The following is a 22797-nucleotide window of genomic DNA, read 5'->3' on the forward strand; positions in this document are numbered from 1 at the left end:
ATTACATAGAAAAACTTGGCTGTGGCTACTCCTGAAATGTGCTCAGGATATAACTATAAAATATGCAGCAGATTTCAAAGACTTGGCACAAAAATAACATTGGTCCATAATTTTTAATGTTCTAACATTTGGATATATTAATTTCATGTTTTACAGATTTTGATGCTATTAAAATTATTAGGGTTACATGTGTGGCAAACTAAGTATTTCTATTGGACACTGCTGCTCTACAACTTAATGGTACAAATTAATTGATCCAAAAAATTAGTATGAGTAAAAAGATTTGGATTGTTAGTATTAACATTAAAAGTTGTACAAAATGGGAAAAACATTAACTTCAGAGAATTCTATTACTGGTGCCATGAATTGTTTCTATTCATGCAGTGAATTAAGTTTCAAAAGTAGATTAAGAACCAGCACTCTAGTAACTGGGAGAATTAACTAAATTAGTATGCAGAGTTCATGTATATATTAGAACAGTATCTGGCACAAGGCAGAGAAATCAGTATCTACTATTTTTAACACAGAAATTGAAGAAAACATGTAAAAACCTATTTTTATTTAATCATCTCTAAATGCTCTTTAAGCTTGAGTAATGTTTTTGCTATGAAGTTATATGTTTCACAATATTCACAACACATGTGCTTATAAGTTAAACGACATTAAAATATCAAAGAATTTGGTTAAGAAAACTTTAAGTCTTTAAGTCTTTCATAGTTTCTAAAGCGTGTTCACTACATAAGCTAAACACATGTTCTGTATGATTTTCTACATCTTTTACAAAAAAAAGGCTTCAAACTATGTGTGTGCAAATTTTAATAATAATGTGTGTGTGCTAAGTCACTTCAGTTGTGTCTGACTCTGTGTGACCCTATGGACTGTAGCCTACCAGACTCCTCTGTCCATGGGATTCTCCAGGCAAAAGTAATGGAGTGGACTGCCATGTCCTTACTTGGGAAGCCCATTTAATAGTAATAGTAAAACCCTAATCTTCTAAGATCAAATGAGTTTGAGTATGACTTGGATTATTTGACTTTAAACTTGTTTATAGGAACTCATTGGCTGTGCAGACTCTGCACTCCCATTCACAGATTCAATTCCTGGTTGGGGAACTAAGATCTCAACAAGCCAAGGAATGTGGTCCCCAAAAAATTAATACCACTTAGTCATGGACAAAAATTAGACACATACTTTGAGACACTTAATAGGTTCTAATTTCTGAGAACCTAGAAAGATTTTGTTCCTAATTGAAAATTGACAACATGACTTTTCAGAGATAAATTACCATATATATTTCATGATATCTATTTCATGACATCTTTATCCACCTTGAATCATAGCTTTGGGTAACTATACAGATTGACTTGATTCATACAATACGTATGTGCATGTAAATGAGTATATATTTAAAGAAACACAAAAATGTACATTGATTTTATTCTTGTAATTTTATTAATAATGCATAAATGATTAACGGACAGGCATCACCAACTTGACTATCTTACCTACCCTGTTTCTATTTTACAACCGACCTAATGCCTGTTCATAAGGTTAAATATATCATCTTGGACCCCAAGTTTATACAATAAATTAATCTAACTTATACAATCAGACATCATATATTTTTTTTAAAAACCTAAAAAAAAGTCACTTGAAGTTCTCAAACTTTTAAAACACCTGCCCAAATTGCTTTCTAGGCAGAGAGGCACAGAGGGCTAACAATCAAAGAAATGCTCAATAAAAATACCTGTGAGACTGTCCATCAGTGCTTTATTGATGGCAGGTTTCTATAATGGTATATCAAAAATAGATTTTAAAGAGTAAAAAAAAAATTCACTTGTTCATTTCTTAAGGTTTCTTATCCTTAATAGTCCACATTAATCTCATAGTCCATGTGAAATATTATGACAACAGGTGAGTTATACAAAGCACACTATACTGAAAACAGCAAAAGATCTAACAAACTGGGAAATTCCACTCAAGCCTATTTCTGCTTTATTGATCTGGACACAAGTACAGAAGTCTGGAAGGAAAAGACAGAATCTTGCAATATTTCCAGAATGATAATTAACTTTCCCACCGTGAATAAAAGTTGCACATGCAGCCCAGGCTAATTACAAACAAGTGGGCAGCTCCTATAAAAACAACAGCAGTTCTTGGGTCTGTCTTTCATCATCATCACAAAGGTGTTTATCTCCATTGTAGTGTTGGCCCAACCTCCTCCACAAGGAGTGGAAGTAGACAGTCTTGCAGAGAAGTCTGGTCGCTTTCATTTCTGCAGCAGGATTTGTTCCAACATTTATAATGATATTTCAGTGAGTCACCTATTCCTCTGCATATTCCGATGAAATGACATCCAAGAGCATCAGTAGATCATCACCCTGACTGAAAAAAGTTTAAGCACACATATTTTTTTCCCAAGAGGGAATGTCTTAAAAATGATCCAGGAAAAAATTCTTAATTTTAAAGCAATTTCGGGAAATTCTAAATACCACCAACTCTTTAACATATAATTATAATAACTTCATAAGAGATCCCCAATTCTGCTTTAGAATATAGGTCATCTTATGATTTCAAGACAAAGTTGAAGCACATTGGAAAAAAATTAAAGGAAGGCTATCCCCACTCTTGAGTGTAAGACTTTCAGACTACTCCAATCTTACAAGGGGAAAACAGGCAGAATACATCTATAACCATTTAGTAAAATTAAGATAGGTAAAAAAACTCCAAACATGACAAAGTATACAAATAAGAATAAATAGAAGAGAGCACTTCCCATAATTCCTAAATCCCTATTTAACTTATAGCTTTCTGTGGGAGACATTATGAATAAAATATAAAGCATCAAAACATTATCTTTAATTTTCTACTGAGTCTAAATAAACTTTTACAAAGATAGGTAAATTGGAGTAAAAATCCCAATGTTAATGTTGCTTGCTCTAGAAGAAAAGCTGTTACCTGTATGTGAACCAAAGGCTTGCCCTGGTACAAACTCTGGGCAATCAATCAGTTGAGAGAAGTCTGTTTGTGGCACACTCCGTGGAGGAGGGCCCGGAATCGGCCATTTTTCTGGTTCTATCTTTTTTCTCATTTTCTCATCCACGATTTCCACTTCTGTGCTATCTTTCAGTGCCTATAAATAGGTATTTTTAATTATTAAAGAAATTTCATTCAAAAAAGTTAATTGTACACCCTGTATTTCTAATTTAAGTCTGAAATCAGCATATAGTATCATGTTTTTAAAAATATCCATGAACAACAACAAAAAATCCATGAACAGAACAAATGTTAAAATCATTTGTCCCTGCAAAGTATGAAATACCCTGATTTAGCATGTAGCAGATTATTCTTATTGAGAAAATTTTTCAATTAAGGAGTATTTTCAACTAAGTTCAACTATAATTTTTATTGTCAATTTTTTCCTTTCCTATTAATATTTTCTTTTATTTTCCTTAATATCACCAAGTAAAATTTAGGCAATATATCTAATTACTGTAATAAATCTCACCATTATTGAATAATAAACACACACATGAAGAGATTACTCATAACACCTTGTAAATTTAAGGTGGGATTCATAGATAAGAAATTGAGGCTCAAAGAAATAAAGTAGGGTAACTTGATAAAGGTCATAGACTTAGTATGAGGTAATACCAGGTCAAACTATTATCTGTCCCCCATGACAACTCTCAGCCCCTAGGATATGCTGGCTCTCAAAAATAAACTTCAAAATAAACAAACATGGTATGATTTAAGGGCAAAATAAAATGAGAACATAATTTCTTCCAAATAAAAATTAGAGTCTTACTGATTTGAATCTTAACTGAAATTCAAGGGTACTCACCTTCAGAGACAAGGAAAAAAGACAAGTATAAAAACTCAACATCAAAGTGTTAACATAAAGATTTAAAACTCACTGTATTTTAGTTGGAGAACACATTATGTTTATTACTTTAAGTATCTTACATTTGTACACCTTAATATTAGCATCATGCTTACTTCTCAAGTTATATGGGACATTAATAAAGTAAGTATTAAAATTATTTAAAAACAAACTCTTGATGGGAATCAGGATAATCACTGAAAGAGAAGAGAGTCTGAAATATGGAATGAAGGAAATAAAGAAGAAGCTTTTTTTTATTATTTCTTTTTTCTCACTCATCCTTGCATTTTATCTTATTACTATTAATCTTTGGCTGTACCAGGCGGCTTGCAGGATGTGAGATCTTAGTTCCCGACCAGGGATCGAACTCAGGCCCCCTGCATTAGGAGCACAGAATCTTAACTGGACTGCCAGGGAAGTCCCAATGAGGCTTTTGAATTAGTGATACATGCATGGGTTTTTTGGTTTTTTTTGTTTGTTTTTTCAAATATATTTTCCTAGTTTTGTCCACTGAACCATCTGGAGGCAATGACACCCTGGTAGCAAAGCAGTGGACCCAGCATCCAGATCTTGCAACAACATGGATGAATTCTAAAAACTATAAATGAAAAAAAATAAAAACTATAAATGATGTAGAAGGAAATGACAACCTACTCCAGTACTCTTGCCTGGGAAATCCCATGGACAGAGGAGCCTGGTCAGGCTACAGTCCATGGGGGTCACATAAAGAATTGCATATGACTTAGCAACTAAACAACTTTACCCCAGATCCTGTTGATGCCTGAGGTTCTCAGTTCAGTCACTCAGTCACGTTCGACTCTGAGACCCCATGGACTGCAGCACACCAGGTTTCCCTGTCCATCACCAACCCCCAGAGTTTACTCAAACTCATGTCCATTGAGTCAGTGATGCCATCCAACCAACTCATCCTCTGTCATCCCCTTCTCCTCCCTCCTTCAATCCTTCCCAGCATCAGGGTCTTTTCAAATGAGTCAGTTCTTTGCATCAGGTGGCCAAAGTATTGGAGTTTCAGCTTCGGCATCAGTCCTTCCAACGAATATTACGGACTGATTTCCTTTAGGATGGACTGGTTGGATCTCCTTGCAGTCCAAGGGACTCCCAAGAATCTTCTCCAACACCACAGTTCAAAAGCATCAATTCTTTGGCATTCAGCTTTCTTTATAGTCCAACTCTCACATCCATACATGACTACTGGAAAAACCATAGCTTTGACTAGACAGACCTTTGTTGGCAAAGCAATGTCTCTGCTTTTTAAGATGCTGTCTAGGTTTGTCATAACTTTTCTTCCAAGGACCAAGCGTCTTTTAATTTCATGGCTACAGTCACCATCTGCAGTGATTTTGGAGCCCCCCAAAATAGTCTGTCACTGTTTCCAATGTTTCCCCATCTATTTGCCATAAAAAGATGGGACCAGATGCCATGATCTTAGTTCTGAGGTCTGGTGCTGCCTTTTTCCATCCACCAGAGGGCAGTGTTCTACTCTGCCTGATACTCAGCCTCCCCTTTAAGGTGTTCCCTTTCAAATCCTAGTATTTCACCTCCTGAAGTGATCCTCAGTGTCTCAAAGTTTGATTTGACTTTTAAAAATACATCTTATGTTGGAACCTCACAGAGATATACATCCAAATGCAACTCTGTATGTACATATATAACAAAAGTTTCATAAAATATCCCTTGTCTTCACAGAGAACAGACTTGTGGTTGCCAATGGGGACAGGGTTGGAGGAGGGATGAGGTAGGAGTTTGGGATCAGCAGATACAAACTATTATATAGAGATATATGGATAAACAATAAGGTCCTATTGTATAACACAAGGAACTATGCTCAATGTCCTGTCATAAACCATAATGGAAAAGAACATGAAAAAGATATATACATAGGTATAGCTGAATCACTTTGCTGTACAGCAGAAATACACTGTAATCAACTATACTTGAACAAAATTAAAAAAACACTACAAATGAAAGAGCGAGGAGACAGAAAAATTCCATCTATACAAACATAAATAACAGACAAATCTACAGTAACAGAAATCACAAAAGTGGTTTGATTAGGCAGGGCAAAGGACAAGAGGACGGGGAACTGATTGGAAAAGGCCACTGTGGAGGTTTTTAGAGTAATGAACTATTGATATATGTTGTTTGGGGCAGGCTTATTCAATTTTCAAAAATCAAACTGAACCCCTAAGATCCCTGGCAGTTTACAGCATGTTACTTATTATACCTGAACTTAAAAAAGAAAGAGAAACAACTCCTTAACACTTCCCTATGGGTTTAGTTCTTCAAAATACTTTGAAAAAAAGACTACCAATGGTGTTCACTGGGATGTGAAGACAAACACTCTGAATGGCAATAGTTTCAATTGGCTCAATACTTTGGCCTCCTGCATTGCAGGCATATTCTTTATCAGCTAAGCCACAAGGGAAGCCCAAGAATACTGGAGTGGGTAGCCTATCCCTTCTCCAGCAGATCTTCCTAACCCAGGAATGGAACCAGGGTCTCCTGCATTGCAGGCAGATTCTTTACCCAACTGAGCTATCAGGGAAGTCAGTCTTCCTTAAACGTAGTACTTAACATGAGTACATGCATAGGGGAAAAGAAGTCATCCTTAATCTTATAATTTCTTATATACAGTGTTTAAGCTATGTCACAATTTAAAGAAAAAATTCCAAGAAAAAATTAAAAGTTCTTTATATGGAATGATATTCCAATATATGCTGTTTTTATTAAAGGAACAAAATACTATTATGTAGTAAAAGATGCAAGATCTCAGGAAAAATACATAAAAAGGAGTAACACTACTTGCCACACCAAGGAAGGTTTAAGTAGTTCACTGTTAGTGAACGATGAGAAGGAAATTTTTTACTATATACCCCTTGAATCTTGAATCACGGGGATTCTCCACTGGAGGAAAAAAAATTCAAGAAAATAAAGAAAACAGAAAGGAGAAAAACTGTGATTCAGGCCTTAAAAGATTTATAGCATACAGAAATTAAGGAAAAGACCTAGACAAAACGAGACATATTTTTACTAAAACCAAATCTTGTTATCTTGAGCTCTGAAACAATGAGTCAGTTACTTCTGAGTCTCTGAGGTTTTTTCTGTACTTGGTCCTTTTTTTCTGTACTTGGTCCTATTATTATGAGCAACCAGCAATGCTGAAACATATAGATGTTATATCCCTAGGTCCAGGTCTTATGACTGGTACTAAGAGGAAGACTAGCCTGTGCAAACACACAGAAGTAAGAAAAGAGCAGCACACGTTTTCTGGAACCACAGGTCAGCCAATTTGGGCAACAAGGTTTGAGATGAGAGTATCAAGCACAGTTCTAAGGACTTTATGATTATTATATTAATTACTCTTCTAAGTCCACATACTCTATGATAGCTTAAGCACTTATTTGTTGTATTTTAACAATGAGAAAACTTTAGCATGCAAAAAGTTAAATAACTTGAATACAACTGACTAGATGCAGAGCCAGAATCAATTAAACCTAACAAAAGAGGAAGACACAGATAGCTCAGTTTTGGAGCAACTGTCAAGCATGCAATAAGCTGGATCAATCACATGATCCAGCAACTCCACTCACTTCTAGGTATATATCCAAAGAAAATGAAAAATATTCAAAGAGATACATGCATTCCCACATGTATTGCAGCATTATTCACAGTAGCCATCATATGGAGACAACGTAAATGACCTCTAAAAATGAATGGCTAAAAAACATGTGATATATATACACAATAGAATACTACTCAATCATGAGAAAGGAGAATATCCTGATGTTTCTGACAACATGGATTAATTTTGAACACATTATGGTAAGTGAGATAAAAAAGGCAGAGAAAGACACACACAAGTTCTGTATGATGTCACTTATATATGGAATCTAAAAAAGTGAAACTTGTTTAAAAAAAAAAAACAAACAATAAAATGCTTACCAGGAGATGGAGGAGGGGATGAGATTGATGTTGTTTACTACTACTCACTTATAAGCAGCAGTAAATAAGAGAGAGATATAATGCACACAGAACAATGACTATAGACAATATTATATGATAACTATTAAGTGACAATGCTGAAAAGCAATCAAAATACAATATATATATATGTAAATAAGTAAAAAAAAAAAGAGAAAAAGGATTCAGTATGGTGAAAATGAATGGGAAAGGAGGAAACAGATTCAGTAAGTGTGGCTATGTAGACATTCTTAACCAAGGTTCAGTTCAGTTCAGTTCAGTCGCTCAGTCATGTCTGACTCATTGCGACCCCATCAATTGCAGTACGCCAGGCTTCCCTGTCCATCACCAACTCCCGGAGTTTACTCAAACTCATGTCCATTGAGTCAGTGATGCCATCCAGCCATCTCATCCTCTGTCATCCCCTTCTCCTCCTGCGCCCAATCCCTCCTAGCATCAGGGTCTTTTCCAATGAATCAGCTCTTCGCATGAGGTGGCCAAAGTATTGGAGTTTCAGCTTCAGCATCAGTCCTTCCAATGAACACCCAGGAATGATCTCCTTTAGGATGGACTGGTTGGATCTCCTTACAGTCCAAGGGACTCTTAAGAGTCTTCTCCAACACCACAGTTCAAAAGCATCAATTCTTCAGTGCTTGGCTTTCTTCACAGTCCAGCTCTCACATCCATACATGACCACTGGAAAAACCATAGCCTTGACTAGACAAACCTTTGTTGGCAAAATAATGTCTCTGCTTTTTAATATGCTATCTAGGTTGGTCATAACTTTCCTCCCAAGGAGTAAGCGTCTTTTAATTTCATGGCTGCAGTCACCATCTGCAGTGATTTTGGAGCCCCCAAAAATAAAGCCTGACACTGTTTCCACTGTTTCCCCATCTATTTCCCATGAAGTGATGGGACCAGATGCCACGATCTTACTTTTCTGAATGCTGAGCTTTAAGCCAAGTTTTTCACTCTCCTCTTTCACTTTCATCAAGGTAGATATGGGAAATAACTAAAGTATATTTTGCTTCCTTTGATAGCGTTTTCAAGAAAGTTGTAACACTTGAGCATATTCAAATACATATTGGAAAAAGCTGATTAAAAGGAGTAATAAATAGAAGAATATAAAAGTAACAGCAATTTTTTATTTAGAGCTTAAGATGTATGCCAGACACTGTCATTACACATTTCATGCCCTTAACAACCCCATGAAGTATGTATTGTAACAATTTACACTTTACAGAAGTCTCAAAACACTACCTGAAGTGCTTGAAGTCCAGAGCTAGGAGGATATGTATGCAGGTCCTCAAGTCCATGCTCTAAATCAGTATGTTTACACTGCAAAGCCTAATGAAGCCCTACCTTCCTAAAGGACAAAAAAAGACATCTTTCCTACTGTAATAAGTGGCAGGTACATAATAAATGTTAAGTGAATACAGACCTATGCTGTTCTAAATCACTATGCTTATGTGTTTCTGTTTCAAAAGTTTTATTTCTTACTGTAAATCAGCCACTATGTATTAATAATGCTAACCATAATAGTAATGCAAAAATTCTTTTTAAAATATCCCTTCCCTACCGCTGTTTTATAATAGAAGTAGACAATCAGTGATATAAAAATTAAGGACTTAATGGGAATATGAACAGACCAAAAAAAGGATGCAGTGAATTACAACCAGATTCTTACAGAGGTACGGAGACCAGAACAAATTGATAACATCATTGAAAACGACAGCGGAGCTAGAGCTTGCTTTAGAGATCTGAGCATGCTCAGTCGCGTCTGACTCTTTGCGACCTCACAGACTGTAGCCCTGCCAGGCTCCTCTGTCCATGGAATTTTCCAGGCAAGAAGTGGGGTGGGTTGCCATTTCTTTCTCCAGGGGAATCCTCCCGACTCAGGGATCAAACCCGTGTCTCATGTGACTCCTGCACAGCACTATATATATATAGTGCATTGCACAATATAGATCTTTGCTATAGCTTAGGCAATGTTAGTGGTTAATAAGCTCATTCTACTATGAACATAATCATAATACTTTCCTCCAAGAATAAACTGTGCAAGAAAGAAAAACCTAAGTTTTCTTAAAATTAAAGTATACAAAAACTTTACTGAAACAGCTTCTATAAAAAATAGCATCTATAAATAAATAAATACAATAATGTCATTGTTTGAAGTAAGTTCAAAACAAAGAATCATTAATCACATAAAAATAACAAAGTTATTTATTTTTAAAGTTCTTTTAAAAATAGTTTATAGTGTTTTGAAAACCTGAACTTTCCCAAAGCTGGTTTTTAAAACCTGGACCACATGTGTTCAAAGCAGCCTTAAGAAAATTAAAAGATGTGCCAAAGACAGGAAAAAAGTATCTCTAAAATATGCTTAAAGGACTTACACCCAGAATAATAAAATCTAACAACTCAATTATTTAGAAAATAAACATTCTCAATAAAAATGGGCAACAATTTGAGTAGATATTTCAACAAGGTACACCAATGGCAAATACTGATACTGATGCTGAAGCTTCAATATTTTGGCCACCTCATGTGAAAAGCTGACTCACTGGAAAAGACCTTGATGCTGGGAAACACAGGCCAAGAGGAGAAAGGGGCAACAGACGTTGGATGGCATCGCTGACTCAACTGACTTAAGTTTGAGCAAACTCCAGGAGATAGTGAAGGAAAGGGAAGCCTGGTGTGCTGCAGTTCATGGGGTCGCAAAGAGTCAGACATGATTTAGTGACTGAACAATGAACAACAACAATGGCAAATAAACACATAAAAAGATGCCCCACATCATTAGTCACTAGGGAAATGCAAAGTAAAACCATAATAACAAACTTATCCATTATTCAAAAAGCTGAGAATACCATGTGCTGATGAGGCCAAGGAGCAAATGGAATTCTCATACAAAATGGTGGCATGAAAAATGGTTAAATCCATTTTGGACAATTGGTTGGCAACTTCCTATAGTTAAACATACACTTATCACACATTCCAGCAATCACAATCCTCAATATTTAGATCTATGCTTTATTCATAATCTCCTAAAACCAGAAACAATCTATATGTCTATCAACAAGTGAACTGTGGTGCATCCTTACTATGAAACACCAGTCAACAATAAGAACAAACTATTGATACATGAAACCACAAGAATGAATCTCAAAAGCACTATGCTAAGTCAAAGAAATCAGAAACAAAAAGCTACAAACTAATGATGTATAATTTATTTACATGATAGTCTAGAAAAGGCAAAACTAGAGGGACAAAAAAAAATCAGATCAGTGGTTCCCAAGGGGTTATGTATGAGGAAAGAGATTGGCTACACAGGTGGCACCAGTGTGTAAGAATGCAAAACTCAGAAAACTATATAGCAAAAAGGGCGAATATTATGTATATATGTAGGGAAGGGAAAACCAAAAATGCTGAAACCATTTCTACAACAAAACAGACAAGAGATTTAATAAAAGCTTTAAGAACACAACTGGAATAACTATTTTAAATTAGCCCTCGGTATACAAGAAAATTTCTCAAAATTTTAATGATGAGAATACAAGCTCTTTTACAGCAACCTAAATACTAAAGGACCAAGAATAACCAAGAATGTTTAAGTCTGTTTTGGGGTTCAACCCATCCAAGAAGGATTAAGTTTAAAACAGGTGGAAACATTAGTAATCCTTTGAGGGGTTTCCAAGGTTAGACATTTATTTGGATTTTATAAAATGACAAAAAAAAAGCCTTGAAATACAGTCTCAAAAGTCTTAGGTTACTGTGCTGTGCTTAGTCACTCAGTTGTGTCCGACTCTGAAACCCTAAAAGGCTATAGTTCCTCTGTCCATGGGGATTCTCCAAGCAAGAATACTGGAGTGGGTTACCATGCCCTCCTCCAGGGGATCCCAATCCAGGGATCGAACCCAGGTCTCCCGCATTCCAGGCGGATTCTTTACCATCTGAGCCACCGGAGAAGCCCAGGAATATTGGAGTGGGTAGCCTACCCCTTCTCCAGGGGATCTTCCAAATCGAGGAACTGAACCAGGGTCTCCTGCATTGCAGGCCAATTCTTTCAGCTCTGCTACCAGGGAAGAATGTTTTTGCTTTTTTCGTAAAATTATAATAGACTTGTTTTAGAGCAGTTTTAGGTTCACAGCATAACTGAAAGTACAGATTGTTCCGTATATGAATAATTACCTCCAAAATGAGATTAAGGTTTGTGGTGAGAGCCTGAACACGGTGGAAACCAGCAATCAGGGAAATAGGCAAGAAACCTTGCTCATCCATCTTTCTCCTAAGAAAGAAATCCCGTTCCAAATTTTCTATACTGAAGTAATACTCACTGAAAAGAAAAAGAAGTAAATATAAATTTCATCAATTTATTCAACTGGAAATTAAAATGTCTATTGCTTAAGATATCAACTGCTATAAAACTATTTTGATTTATTGTAACATTATACACATTTACTGTAGCATAGGATAAATATAAACAGCTGTAAAACCCTACTGATAGTAAATTCTCTTACACAAGTACAAAGAAATTTAGAATACTGTCTTCCCAAAAACTAACTTCTACTTAGATCAACTTTACCTAAGCATAAACAATTAAAGAGTGTTATTCTTTAAAACAGTTCAATAATTAACTTTCTAATGAGTTAATTAAGTGAAAATTTCATTTCAAAGCCACATTAACCATATGTAAAATAGAGAGCCAACAGGAATTTGCTGTATGGCTCAGGAAATTCAAACTGGGGCTCTATACCAATCCAGAGGGGTGGGATGCAGCAGGAGACAGGTTCAAAAGGGAGGGGATATATGTATACCTATGACTGATTCATGTTGAGGTTTGACAGAAAACACCACAATTCTGTAAAGCAATTATCCTTCAATAAAAAAGATAAATTATATAAAAAAAGACAAAGTCACATTAACTTGCTTCATTTAAACACTAACAAAGTTAAACATGTCAACAGACTGCCTTCCAACTTTTTCCCATCACTGAAAATAATGGTATATTAGAAGCAGTTTTTATCAAGTTTACAGAGCAGATTAGTTTGCTGTGTTTTCTAAGCTGGTACAGTAATGACATTGTTTAATATGTACAAACTCTAGCATACAGCACAATGTTTAGTAAAAGCTGAGTGAATACATGGACACAGATGCATACACTCAATTTTATATTTGAATGATTCAAGACCCTCAACCCCCCCTTTGAGAGGCAAAACTATAAAAGACATTAAAAGTGAACAGAATATAGCTAAATAAAGAACATCTATAACACCATGAGGTATACACATAGGTGAAAAACTATAGAAGCAAACTTTCACACCTTAATTGTCTCTCTAGGAAAGCAGAGAGGGAGGTGTAAATGAACAAGCTGTGGGATCAACAAGCTCCAACATCTAAAGATAATATGAAGAATACATATAATGATGGCATTTCAGAAACACTTGTTTAAATTACAGCTTGCATATTTTAAAAAAAATGACAAGATTCTAGAGAAACAGAATAAGAGGATAAAAGAGGGGAAATATAGAAAAGAATAATACAAAAGAAATACATGACATCAAATGATATGGCTTACAGTTTAACAATCCTACACTATATCCCAATCACAAAGCAAGTTTTCAAAGGGTGGCAACTGGGTGACTAAAGATACCCTTGAAGTATTTAGGTCAAATTCTTAATTTTGAAGAAATAATTACCTATAAATGAAAGCTGGCTTTGAGCTACCTTTCACTGGGTGGGAAAAAAAAAATCTCATTTTAGAAATGTAAATACCCAAGTTGTTTTTTTACTCTGATATTTTCCAACTATCAAAGTACAAAGCTCCCTTAGGTCAGTGAAATACAACTAACATCTCAGTAACACTAGGTAAATCATTTACTCTCTTAAACACTGAAGAAAATTAAGAAAAAAAATCTAAGTCTTGAAGAAATGAACATTCTGATTTTTGCTACACCTCAAAAGCCTTTTTCACAGTGCCTGGCATGTGGTGGGCACATAATACATATTTTTAAATTTGAAAATTTTCAGACATTAAGATATCTGATTTAACCATAAGTTAAAAATGTTCTTAGATTAAAAACTTCTCTGAACCATTAATTTTTTTTAATCTAGTACTCTGAAAAACACAGTACCTAAATAAACTCATAAATCACCATTACTTATAGTATACACTTTTTAAAACTTTTAATGGGCTGCAAACATACTTATATCTGAATGCCAAGAGGCTATCCACATAGTTAATACACATTTTCAGTTAATATTATTTTAAGGACTCAAACATCTATGATACAATTAAGCCTCTTCAAAAATATTTAGCATAATATTCCACAAGTACAAGAAGCTTTTCGGGAACTTCTCAAAGAGAAAAATCTAAACACTAATGAATGAATAAGCCTGTATATGTATGCGAAACCTTAAAGACACAAAGTCAAAAGCATGACTTCTCAAATCTAGATGTGCACTAATCAGAGAATGATAACAGTAAACAGCCATTCTAAACTTGGTGCTCTAGTACCTGCCAAAAACTCTGCAGCTAAACAATGACAAAAAAAGAAGCCATGCCCGGTGCTGTGTCTGACATTTTGTTCACTGTCCTAGGGGACATTATCATGTCCTACCTTGAAGCTCTGGATTCTACACTGCATGATCAGAAATTTGTCAACCCTGAAGTAGCTGTTCTCCTCCCTCACCTGTATGAGCACATTAGAAGGCCAGTTATCCTGACATGGAGTTGCCTGTCCACTGTCAGGTCTCAGAAGGGACCTGGTAGCAAGAGTTACCAAAACAAACACATGAAGAAACAAAAAGGAATAATAATTTGAAGTTGATAGCCACATGCCAGGCACTTTCTGCCCATAAAAAGGCCCTTTTCTTCAGTGTTTTCATCAACTGTAACAAAAGAAGCAAGAAAAAAATAAACAAGTTGCTTCATATTGTAAGCCAATCAAATCCATCATGATGGCATCCAAGGAAGATGGCTTGCTGATGCTGATGAAAAAATTATTTTCTAGTAATGAGCCAAGGTTCATTTTCTTTTTTAAAATAAAGGTAGATATTTTAAAACTGCTATATCCTTTCAAAAATCGCCTTTCCCTTCCCTTTATAAGAATAAAAAAAAAGGTTAAAATTTTAACAAATTAGATACACATATGCAAATCACTATATAAACATGTAAAACATCCTACACAATACTAATACACAGAGGGTTATTATTTTTTTCTTGCTTAAACATAATAGAACAAACAATATTCTCCTAACATCAACTTCAATATTCAGAAAGCAACTATTATAAAAAGTCTAAACTAAAAAAGATTATTAGGTAGTCTCCTTTTAATGTGTCACAGAGAACTTAAAAGTTGAAAAACAATCAGAATTCTGAAACCAATTGTGAAGAAAGTCAGAAGACAGCAACCATTTTTTGCCATTTATGTTCATCTGCAAATTTTAATATAAACATTTATTTGCAAATTAGCTAAATTTCACTTGCTCAATTTTAAATATATACACGCGTTTCCTCAGTGGCTGAGCCTCAGTGGCTTAGAGAGTTAAGAATCTGTCTGCAATGCAGGAGACCCAGGTTCCATCCCTGGGTTAGAAAGATCCCCCGGAAAAGTTAACAGCAACCCACTCTAATATTCTTGCCTGGAGAAGCCCATGGACGGAGGAGCCTGGTGGGCAATAGAGTCAGACACGACTGAGCAACTAATACTTCACTTTTTAAATTCTTATATTTAATCATTCACATTATGCTTTTTTCACTAATAACCTTGTAAGCAGAGAAATACCGCAGTAGAGAAAGGAGTCATATAAACAACAACATGAACCAATATAAAATTTTTAAAATACTTTATATACTTTACTAACATTTCCTAGAAATAAAATATAAAATACTATTAAAATCCTCTAATTTTACTAATAAACAGCTTAGAAAAATGTGTTATATTCATTATCAATGATGTTAAACTTTGACATTATAACAGATTTTCCTACCGCATCTGTTCAATCTCTGATGACTTACATTTGGCGCTTAATATACTCTTTAAGCAATGCTTCTTCCACAGGATACACCTGTACGCCTGTACCATCATCATAGTAATACATCATACTGGTATTAAGTTCTGTTTGAAATGGTTGATCAGTCCTTTCACCATGTTCTTGATAACCATATGAATAATCAAAGTTCACTTGAAGTAGTAAAGAAAGAAAAATGATCACAGATTGAAAAAAAAAAAAACAAAGAACAGTTACTATAAAGAAAAATTCAAAGTGAAGTTTCTCAAGGGCTAACAAATACAAAACCATCTTTATTATCAGACAAAAACTCAGTTGAAACACTGTATGGTATAGTGGGAAAAACAGAGGATTTGTATATTTTTCATCATTCATCTAATTTAACAAAACAAAAATCATGTCTTACATCGAGGATTTCCTCTGCCCCGGCCTCTTCCTCGTCCTCGGCCTCTTCCTCGGCCTCTAAAGGAGCCTCGGATATTACCACCCTCACTTCTCACACTGGAAACTTCATCTTGATCATCTCTCTTTTCTCTTTCACGCCTCCAACCTTTTTTAAAATAAGAACATTTTTATACATTCCAGTTTGCAACTATGATTAACATCTTATCTTATAAAAATGTGGTAACCACCCCTCCAGACTTTGTAACCAGTTATTAGTAACTGGTCATTCTTCAGAAAGATAGAAACTGAAGAGATTACATAGGAGTGTGTCAAACTTTCTGGCATAAAAGACATTTTATGTTGTTGTTGTTCAGTCGCTAAGTCATGTCTGACTCTTTCCAACCCTATGAACTGTAGCACATCAGGTTTCCATCACTATCTCCGGGAGTCTCCTCAAACTCATGTCCACTGAGTCAGTGACGCCATCCAACCATCTCATCCTCTGATATAATAATTATAATAATATCTTATTAGAAGATATTCTAATAAGTAAAATAACATACTACAAAGATAATGAGATCCTTTGCTAAAACTGTACTGTTAAAAATTCAGGAAGTTCCAAGGTAACTGAGTTTTATACTATACAAAACTCCAAAAGAAAAAAAAAAAAAACAACTTATTTTCATCCTAACAACTTATTTTCAGAAATAGGAATTTTTGAAGGAAACAATATTTCTATTTAAGTGAAAGATTTTTTCCTTTCTTAAGAAAAAAGGAAATGAAAACAGAAAAACTGAGAGAAGATATCAGAAGCTTGTGCTTCTGACTGTACACAAATTATCGTACACAAATTATATCCTTCATACATATAGAACTCAGACAAATATATCTTATGCACATGCACATTCCCATACATACAGTGACCTAGATGGAAAAAAATCATTAAAAGATTGGAAAGGCAAACAAGGAAATGCAAAGAGACAATAAAAAAAAGATGCTCAGTGTCACTGGCCTTCAGAAATGCAAGTTAAGACAATCAAAGAGTATTTTCTAATCTGTACCAGTGTGAAAAATATTTTAAGGTTCTATAATATCAAACATTGACCAAGATAGAGAAAATAGAACTTTTTTATAATGCCAGAGTAAAAACAAATACATTTCAATTTTGAAAAACAACTGAAATAATGAAATAAATGTAAAGGTTTGTATACCCTAGACACCAGGGTTTCTCACCCATGGCATTATTGACATTTTTGAATCAGATAACTTTTTAGTGTGGGGGCTGTCCGAGTACTGTAGGATGTTTTCGTGTTATCCTTATTTTCTACTCACTAAATACCAGTAGCAAGATTTATAATGTTATATAAGTCATATTTTGTGGACAATTGAGTAAATTTTAACTAGACTCAAGATGATACAAGGGAATTAGTGTTAATTTTCTTGGATGCCGCATTTTCTTGGGACATCAGTGCTCAAGTGTCATAATATCTGGGAGTTACTTTCAGATGATTCAGCAGATGGATGAATTAAAGATAACCAAATTACTAAATCTAGATGGTGATTAGATAGGTATTCACTGTACAATGCTTTCATGGGACAACATGCCTAAAAAATTATCAGACTCAGTAGAAGGGGCTTCCCTGGTGGGTCAGTAAAAAATGCACTGGCCAATGCAGAGGACATAGGTTTGATCCCCAGGTTGGTATAAGTCTCCGCATGCCGTGGAGCAACTAAACCTGTGCACCACCAGTACTGTGCCTGTAGGGCCCATGATCCACATCAAGAGAAGTCACCGCACTGAGAAGCCCACGCGCCACAACTACAGAGAACCACCCCCCACCACGGCTGAAGTAAACTCACGCAATCAAGATTCAGCACAGTCGAAACTAAATATTTTTAAAATAAAGAACAAAATAAAAAGATTTCAGTAGAAAACTATTAAAGCAAATGCTCAGGGAATTCCCTGGTGGTCCAGTGGCTAGGACTCTGCACTTTCACTGCCAAGGGCACAGGTTCAATCTCTGGTCAGTGAACTAAGACTATGTTGTGTGGTGCACCAAATATATTTATGTGTGTGTGTGTGTTGTATCCATTTAAGTGTATATACGTGTGTGTGTGTATACATACACACATTTACCATACCACCTAGCAATCCCCTCCTAGATGTTTACCAGGGAAACAAAGACTTATGCCCACAGAAAAGCTTGTATACAAATGTTGATGGCAGCATTAGTCATAACAGCCAAAAACTAGAAACATGCCAAATATCTATGAACAGATGAATGGATAAATGAGTATATCCATTCAACAGAAAACTGTTATGCAATAAAGAGGTAGAAATTACTGATATATGGAACAATACTGATGAATATGAAAATCATTATGCTGAACAAAAAAAAATACAAGAGGATATAATTTATATTGTATAGTTAAATTTATTCTGAAAAGGTAAATAAAATCTGATAGAAGGTAGACTCGTGGTTAGGGACTTGACAATAATTTCAGTGTAGTTTCTTTGATTATTAGTTCAGTAAAGTTGACTTTTTAAAGGATCCAGAAACATACATAAGAGGCTCCCAAGAGCCAACTCTGGGACAATTTGAGCATTAAAATTAAACAATCATGGTAATGATTTCAACAGCTGAAAATATGAGAAGACTTTAGTCCACACCAATAATAACAGGGAGTTGTTCCTTACAGTAGAATGCCAATAAGGAATGTTGTAACAGCTAAATCAGCATTTACAGCCATCATGGTTAATACCTCAGTCACGTAAGAATAAAAATCATCAGTGGAAACTAAAGCTCATATGAAAACTGATGAAAAAGTGGGTATTCTCACATTCTCAAAGTCTCTGACCACAAATTACATATTAATCACCAAGGGAAAAAAAGAGTATCTTTATCATAAAGAAATCTGGAGTACCTCATCTTAACCAAGTGCTCAAAGTTAGTATCACCAATAATAAGATACACCAATATTATATGTATTTTCAAGCTACACACTTGAAAGAAAACCACTTAAGCTTTGCAGTATTCTTGCCAAAAACTCATAACCCAATCAGGAGGAAACATCAGAAAACCCAAAGTGAGGTACGGCATAGACACATAACTGTCCTATGTCCTTCAGAAAAAGACATCATGAAAAGACAAAAGCAGAAGAACTATTTCAAACTAATAGAGATGAAAGAGAAGACAAGTAAAAGCAATGTGTGACCACAGGTTAGATTCTGGAAAAGACAGAAAAACTGCAAAGGGCATTATTGAGAAATTCTGTCTGTGGACAGATAGACTGTGTTACTGTTCCTATGATATATACTCTTTAACCCTGAATAAGGGGCACAATATCTGCAACTTACTCTCAAATACTTTATATCGTATACATGATTATTAAAATAATAAGCATTAAGGCTAAATTAAGTCATTTTTCTCTTAAAATGTTACTTACTTCTTGTGTCATTTCTCCTATTGTTATGTGATGATTTATTTGCTTCAAGTTGACATCTTGAGCTATTCCGGGACCCTGGTCTTTCTTGACTCTCTGGTCTTACATCTTCTAAGTGGAGTGGTACCCATCTGTGCTTATTAGCTTGAAGAAAACAAAATAAAATCACTTAAAGACAATGTACAATTTACGTGAAAGCTTTGCAATTGTGAAGGGAGTCTAAATTTTACTAAATGAAAACTACAAAATTTCTAAAGCTCAAGTGAAAAGACAATGATAGAGTATAACTGGAATTCTTTTGCTTTTAAGTGAAATGCACACTCTTCCATTTAATTCTGACAAAGAAGTTATAAAAAAATATTAAGTGTACACACTACTCTCATCTAATACTTGATACTTAGGCTTTAGAACAGGGTACACCTGATAATTGTTTGAATACTGATTCAAAACACTTAGTTTAAAATAACTGACTCAAATTTTAATTTATCCAGCATAACTACTAATGAGCTTTCTCAAAATGAACTTTAACTGCAAATCTAACTGCATTTGATAAATCTTTGTATTTTCCTAACTTCTTCAGAGATATAAGCAATTTGATATTTCTTGTTGACTAAATAATAATGTAATTAATAGCTATAGTATAGTGAAATCTGAAGATTACCTATTCATGGATTGCACAGTTAAGGTTTCAAAATGTTCAGATTTCTGCCCAATACAATTTTCTACTAAAACAAAAAAAGATTCATGGGCAAAGGAAAAACTACCAAATTAAGAGAATATTAGTGTATTAATTTCCTACAAATATGGCAAACTATGGACAGATAAGGAAAAGGGAATATGAAAGAATCTAAAAGTTCTCTAAAGTCTATATTCTAAATTCTAATGAGTTATCAATGAGATTCTTTGGGGACAAATAAGCCCTTGTTTTAGGCTTCTCTGGTGATAAAGAATCCACCTGCCAGTGTAGGAGACACAAGAGATGCAGGTTTGATCCCTGGTTTGGGAACATTTACCTGGGTTGAGAAGGAAATGGCAACCCACTTCAGTATTCTTGCCTGGGAAATCTCATGGACAGAGGAGCCTGGCAGGCTACAGTCCATGGGGTCCAAAAGAGTCAGACACAACTTAGTGACTAACAACAACAAACTCCTTGTTTTAAAGATAAACATGTGCTGTGTGTGTGTGTGTGTGTGTGTGTGTGCGTGCGCACTCAGTCACTCAGTTGTGAAGACATCCAAACTACTCACTGGTGACTACCAGGAATCTACTGATTAAATATGATTCTTCATTACTATAGCTCTCTTTAAATACTTAAAATCAAAATGAAGGTATAAACAAACTAACCTCTTTTTCTTTGATTACTTAACTGAGCCTCATCCTCACTGACATTTTCACCAGGACCATCTAATTTTGTTTCCCGGTTTTCTCTGTTTTCATTGTTAACACTTCTCTTTTCAACCTTGTCTTCTCTTTCTTTTCTATTTTGTGGCTTCTTATTTCCTTGACTGATGACACTCTGACACTGCAAAAGGTTTTACAGAGTTAAATTATCATGAACATTTTCTCAAACAATATCCCCACATTTGTGGTAATATCTTAACTACATATCGTAAAACAAATGACAACTTTTATCAAAAATAAAAAACTACAAAAGACATTGTTCAGAGAAAAGTCAAGCGAAAGACAAGGAGAAAATATTTACTAAGTATCTGATAAAAGGACTTGTATCCAAGATATATAATGAACTCTAAAATGCAGCAACAAGAAAACAATTAAAAAGTGGGCAAGGGTTAAACAGACATTTCATCAAAAAGATATACTGATGGCAAATGTACATGAAAATGTGTTTGACATCAATAGAAAAGTGCAAAGTAAAACTACAATGTGATACTGTCACACACTTACTAGACTGATTAAAATTAAAACTGACCATGTCAAGTATTAGTGAGAATATAGAGCAATTAGAATTCTCATATGCTGCTGGTGGAATAAAAAGTTTGGTAGTTTAAAATTTTAAATAGCTACCATAAAATCCACCTATTCTACTCCCAGGAAAAATAAAAGCATATATCCATGCAAATTTTGTACACAAATATTTATATAGTAGCCTTATTCCTGTCACAAAACTGGAGTCAACACAAATGTTCACCAGTAGGTGAATGGACAGCATTATATCCATCAATTGACTACTACCCAAGAAATAAGAACAAACTACTCATATATATAACATAAATAAATCTCAAAATAATTAAGCTAAATGAAAGCCGGGGGCAAAAAAAATAGTACATGCTGTATAACTCCACTTATATAAAACTGTAGGAAATGCATTGTATATCAACTATACTCCAATAAAAATTTTTTTAAAAGCTGGAGAAAAGGCAAATTAACTAAGTAGACCTTAACAGTGGTTGGGATAATGGTGTGGTAAAGGACATGACAGGGAAGAATTACAAATCAAGTTCATTATCCTGTTAGTGGAGAAAGTTTCACAGGTCAAAGTATATCAGACTGTACCCTTCATATACGGTTGTTACGTTGTTTATACATCAATTAAGTTGTTTCATATATACTAAACTATACTCCAATATTACTGCACAAAATACAACAAAATGTACAGTGTCAAATGAAACCATGGAACCAGATGACCATAGACACTATGTCTTTAAAAAGAAAATCCTTTTTATTTATTGTTATTATTTTTTTATTTGGCTGTGGCTCCAACATGTGGGATCTTAGTTCCCCAACCAGGGATTGAACCCATGCCCCCTCCAGTGGAAGCATGGTCTTAACCCCTGGACAGCTAGGGAAGTCCCTAAAAAGCCTTTTGACAGACTATTTCAGAATATCTTTTTAGAACTTCTTTCATAGTTAAATTAGAAATCCATTTACTGAGACTTCCCTGGTGGTCCAGTGGTTAAGAATCACCTGCCAATGCAGAAGGTATGGGTTTAATTCCTGGTCCAGGAAGATTCCTCAGGCCTGGGGTCAACTAAGCCTGTGCACCACAACTGCTGAGCCTATGGTTTTCCCCTGCTCACCACAACTAGAGAAAGTCCAAGAGCAGCACAAAGACCCAGCACAGTCATAAATAAATA

General features: G+C 34.9%; 1 protein-coding gene across 7 annotated transcripts in view; it reads right to left on the reverse strand.

The window, feature by feature from the left end:
• Positions 1-22797, reverse strand: part of LARP1B (La ribonucleoprotein 1B) — a 129488-nt gene that overhangs the window by 95242 nt on the left and 11449 nt on the right. For 6 of the 7 annotated variants that reach the window (XR_006272863.1, XM_043486513.1, XM_043486493.1 and 3 more), the window contains exons 4-9: positions 21047-21224; positions 19706-19846; positions 16281-16424; positions 15882-16047; positions 12053-12197; positions 2959-3133 (exon numbers count right to left, since the gene is read on the reverse strand). Coding sequence is in view for 6 of the 7 variants with exons in the window: in XM_043486513.1 (XP_043342448.1) it covers positions 2959-3133; positions 12053-12197; positions 15882-16047; positions 16281-16424; positions 19706-19846; positions 21047-21224 (949 nt within the window). In the remaining variant the exon portion in view is untranslated. Of the gene's footprint in view, positions 1-1429; positions 2386-2958; positions 3134-12052; positions 12198-15881; positions 16048-16280; positions 16425-19705; positions 19847-21046; positions 21225-22797 lie in introns of those variants that run through there. The other variant, XM_043486543.1, reaches the window with a different exon arrangement.

Source organism: Cervus canadensis, chromosome 1, assembly GCF_019320065.1.
Source record: "Cervus canadensis isolate Bull #8, Minnesota chromosome 1, ASM1932006v1, whole genome shotgun sequence".
NCBI lineage: Eukaryota > Metazoa > Chordata > Mammalia > Artiodactyla > Cervidae > Cervus > Cervus canadensis.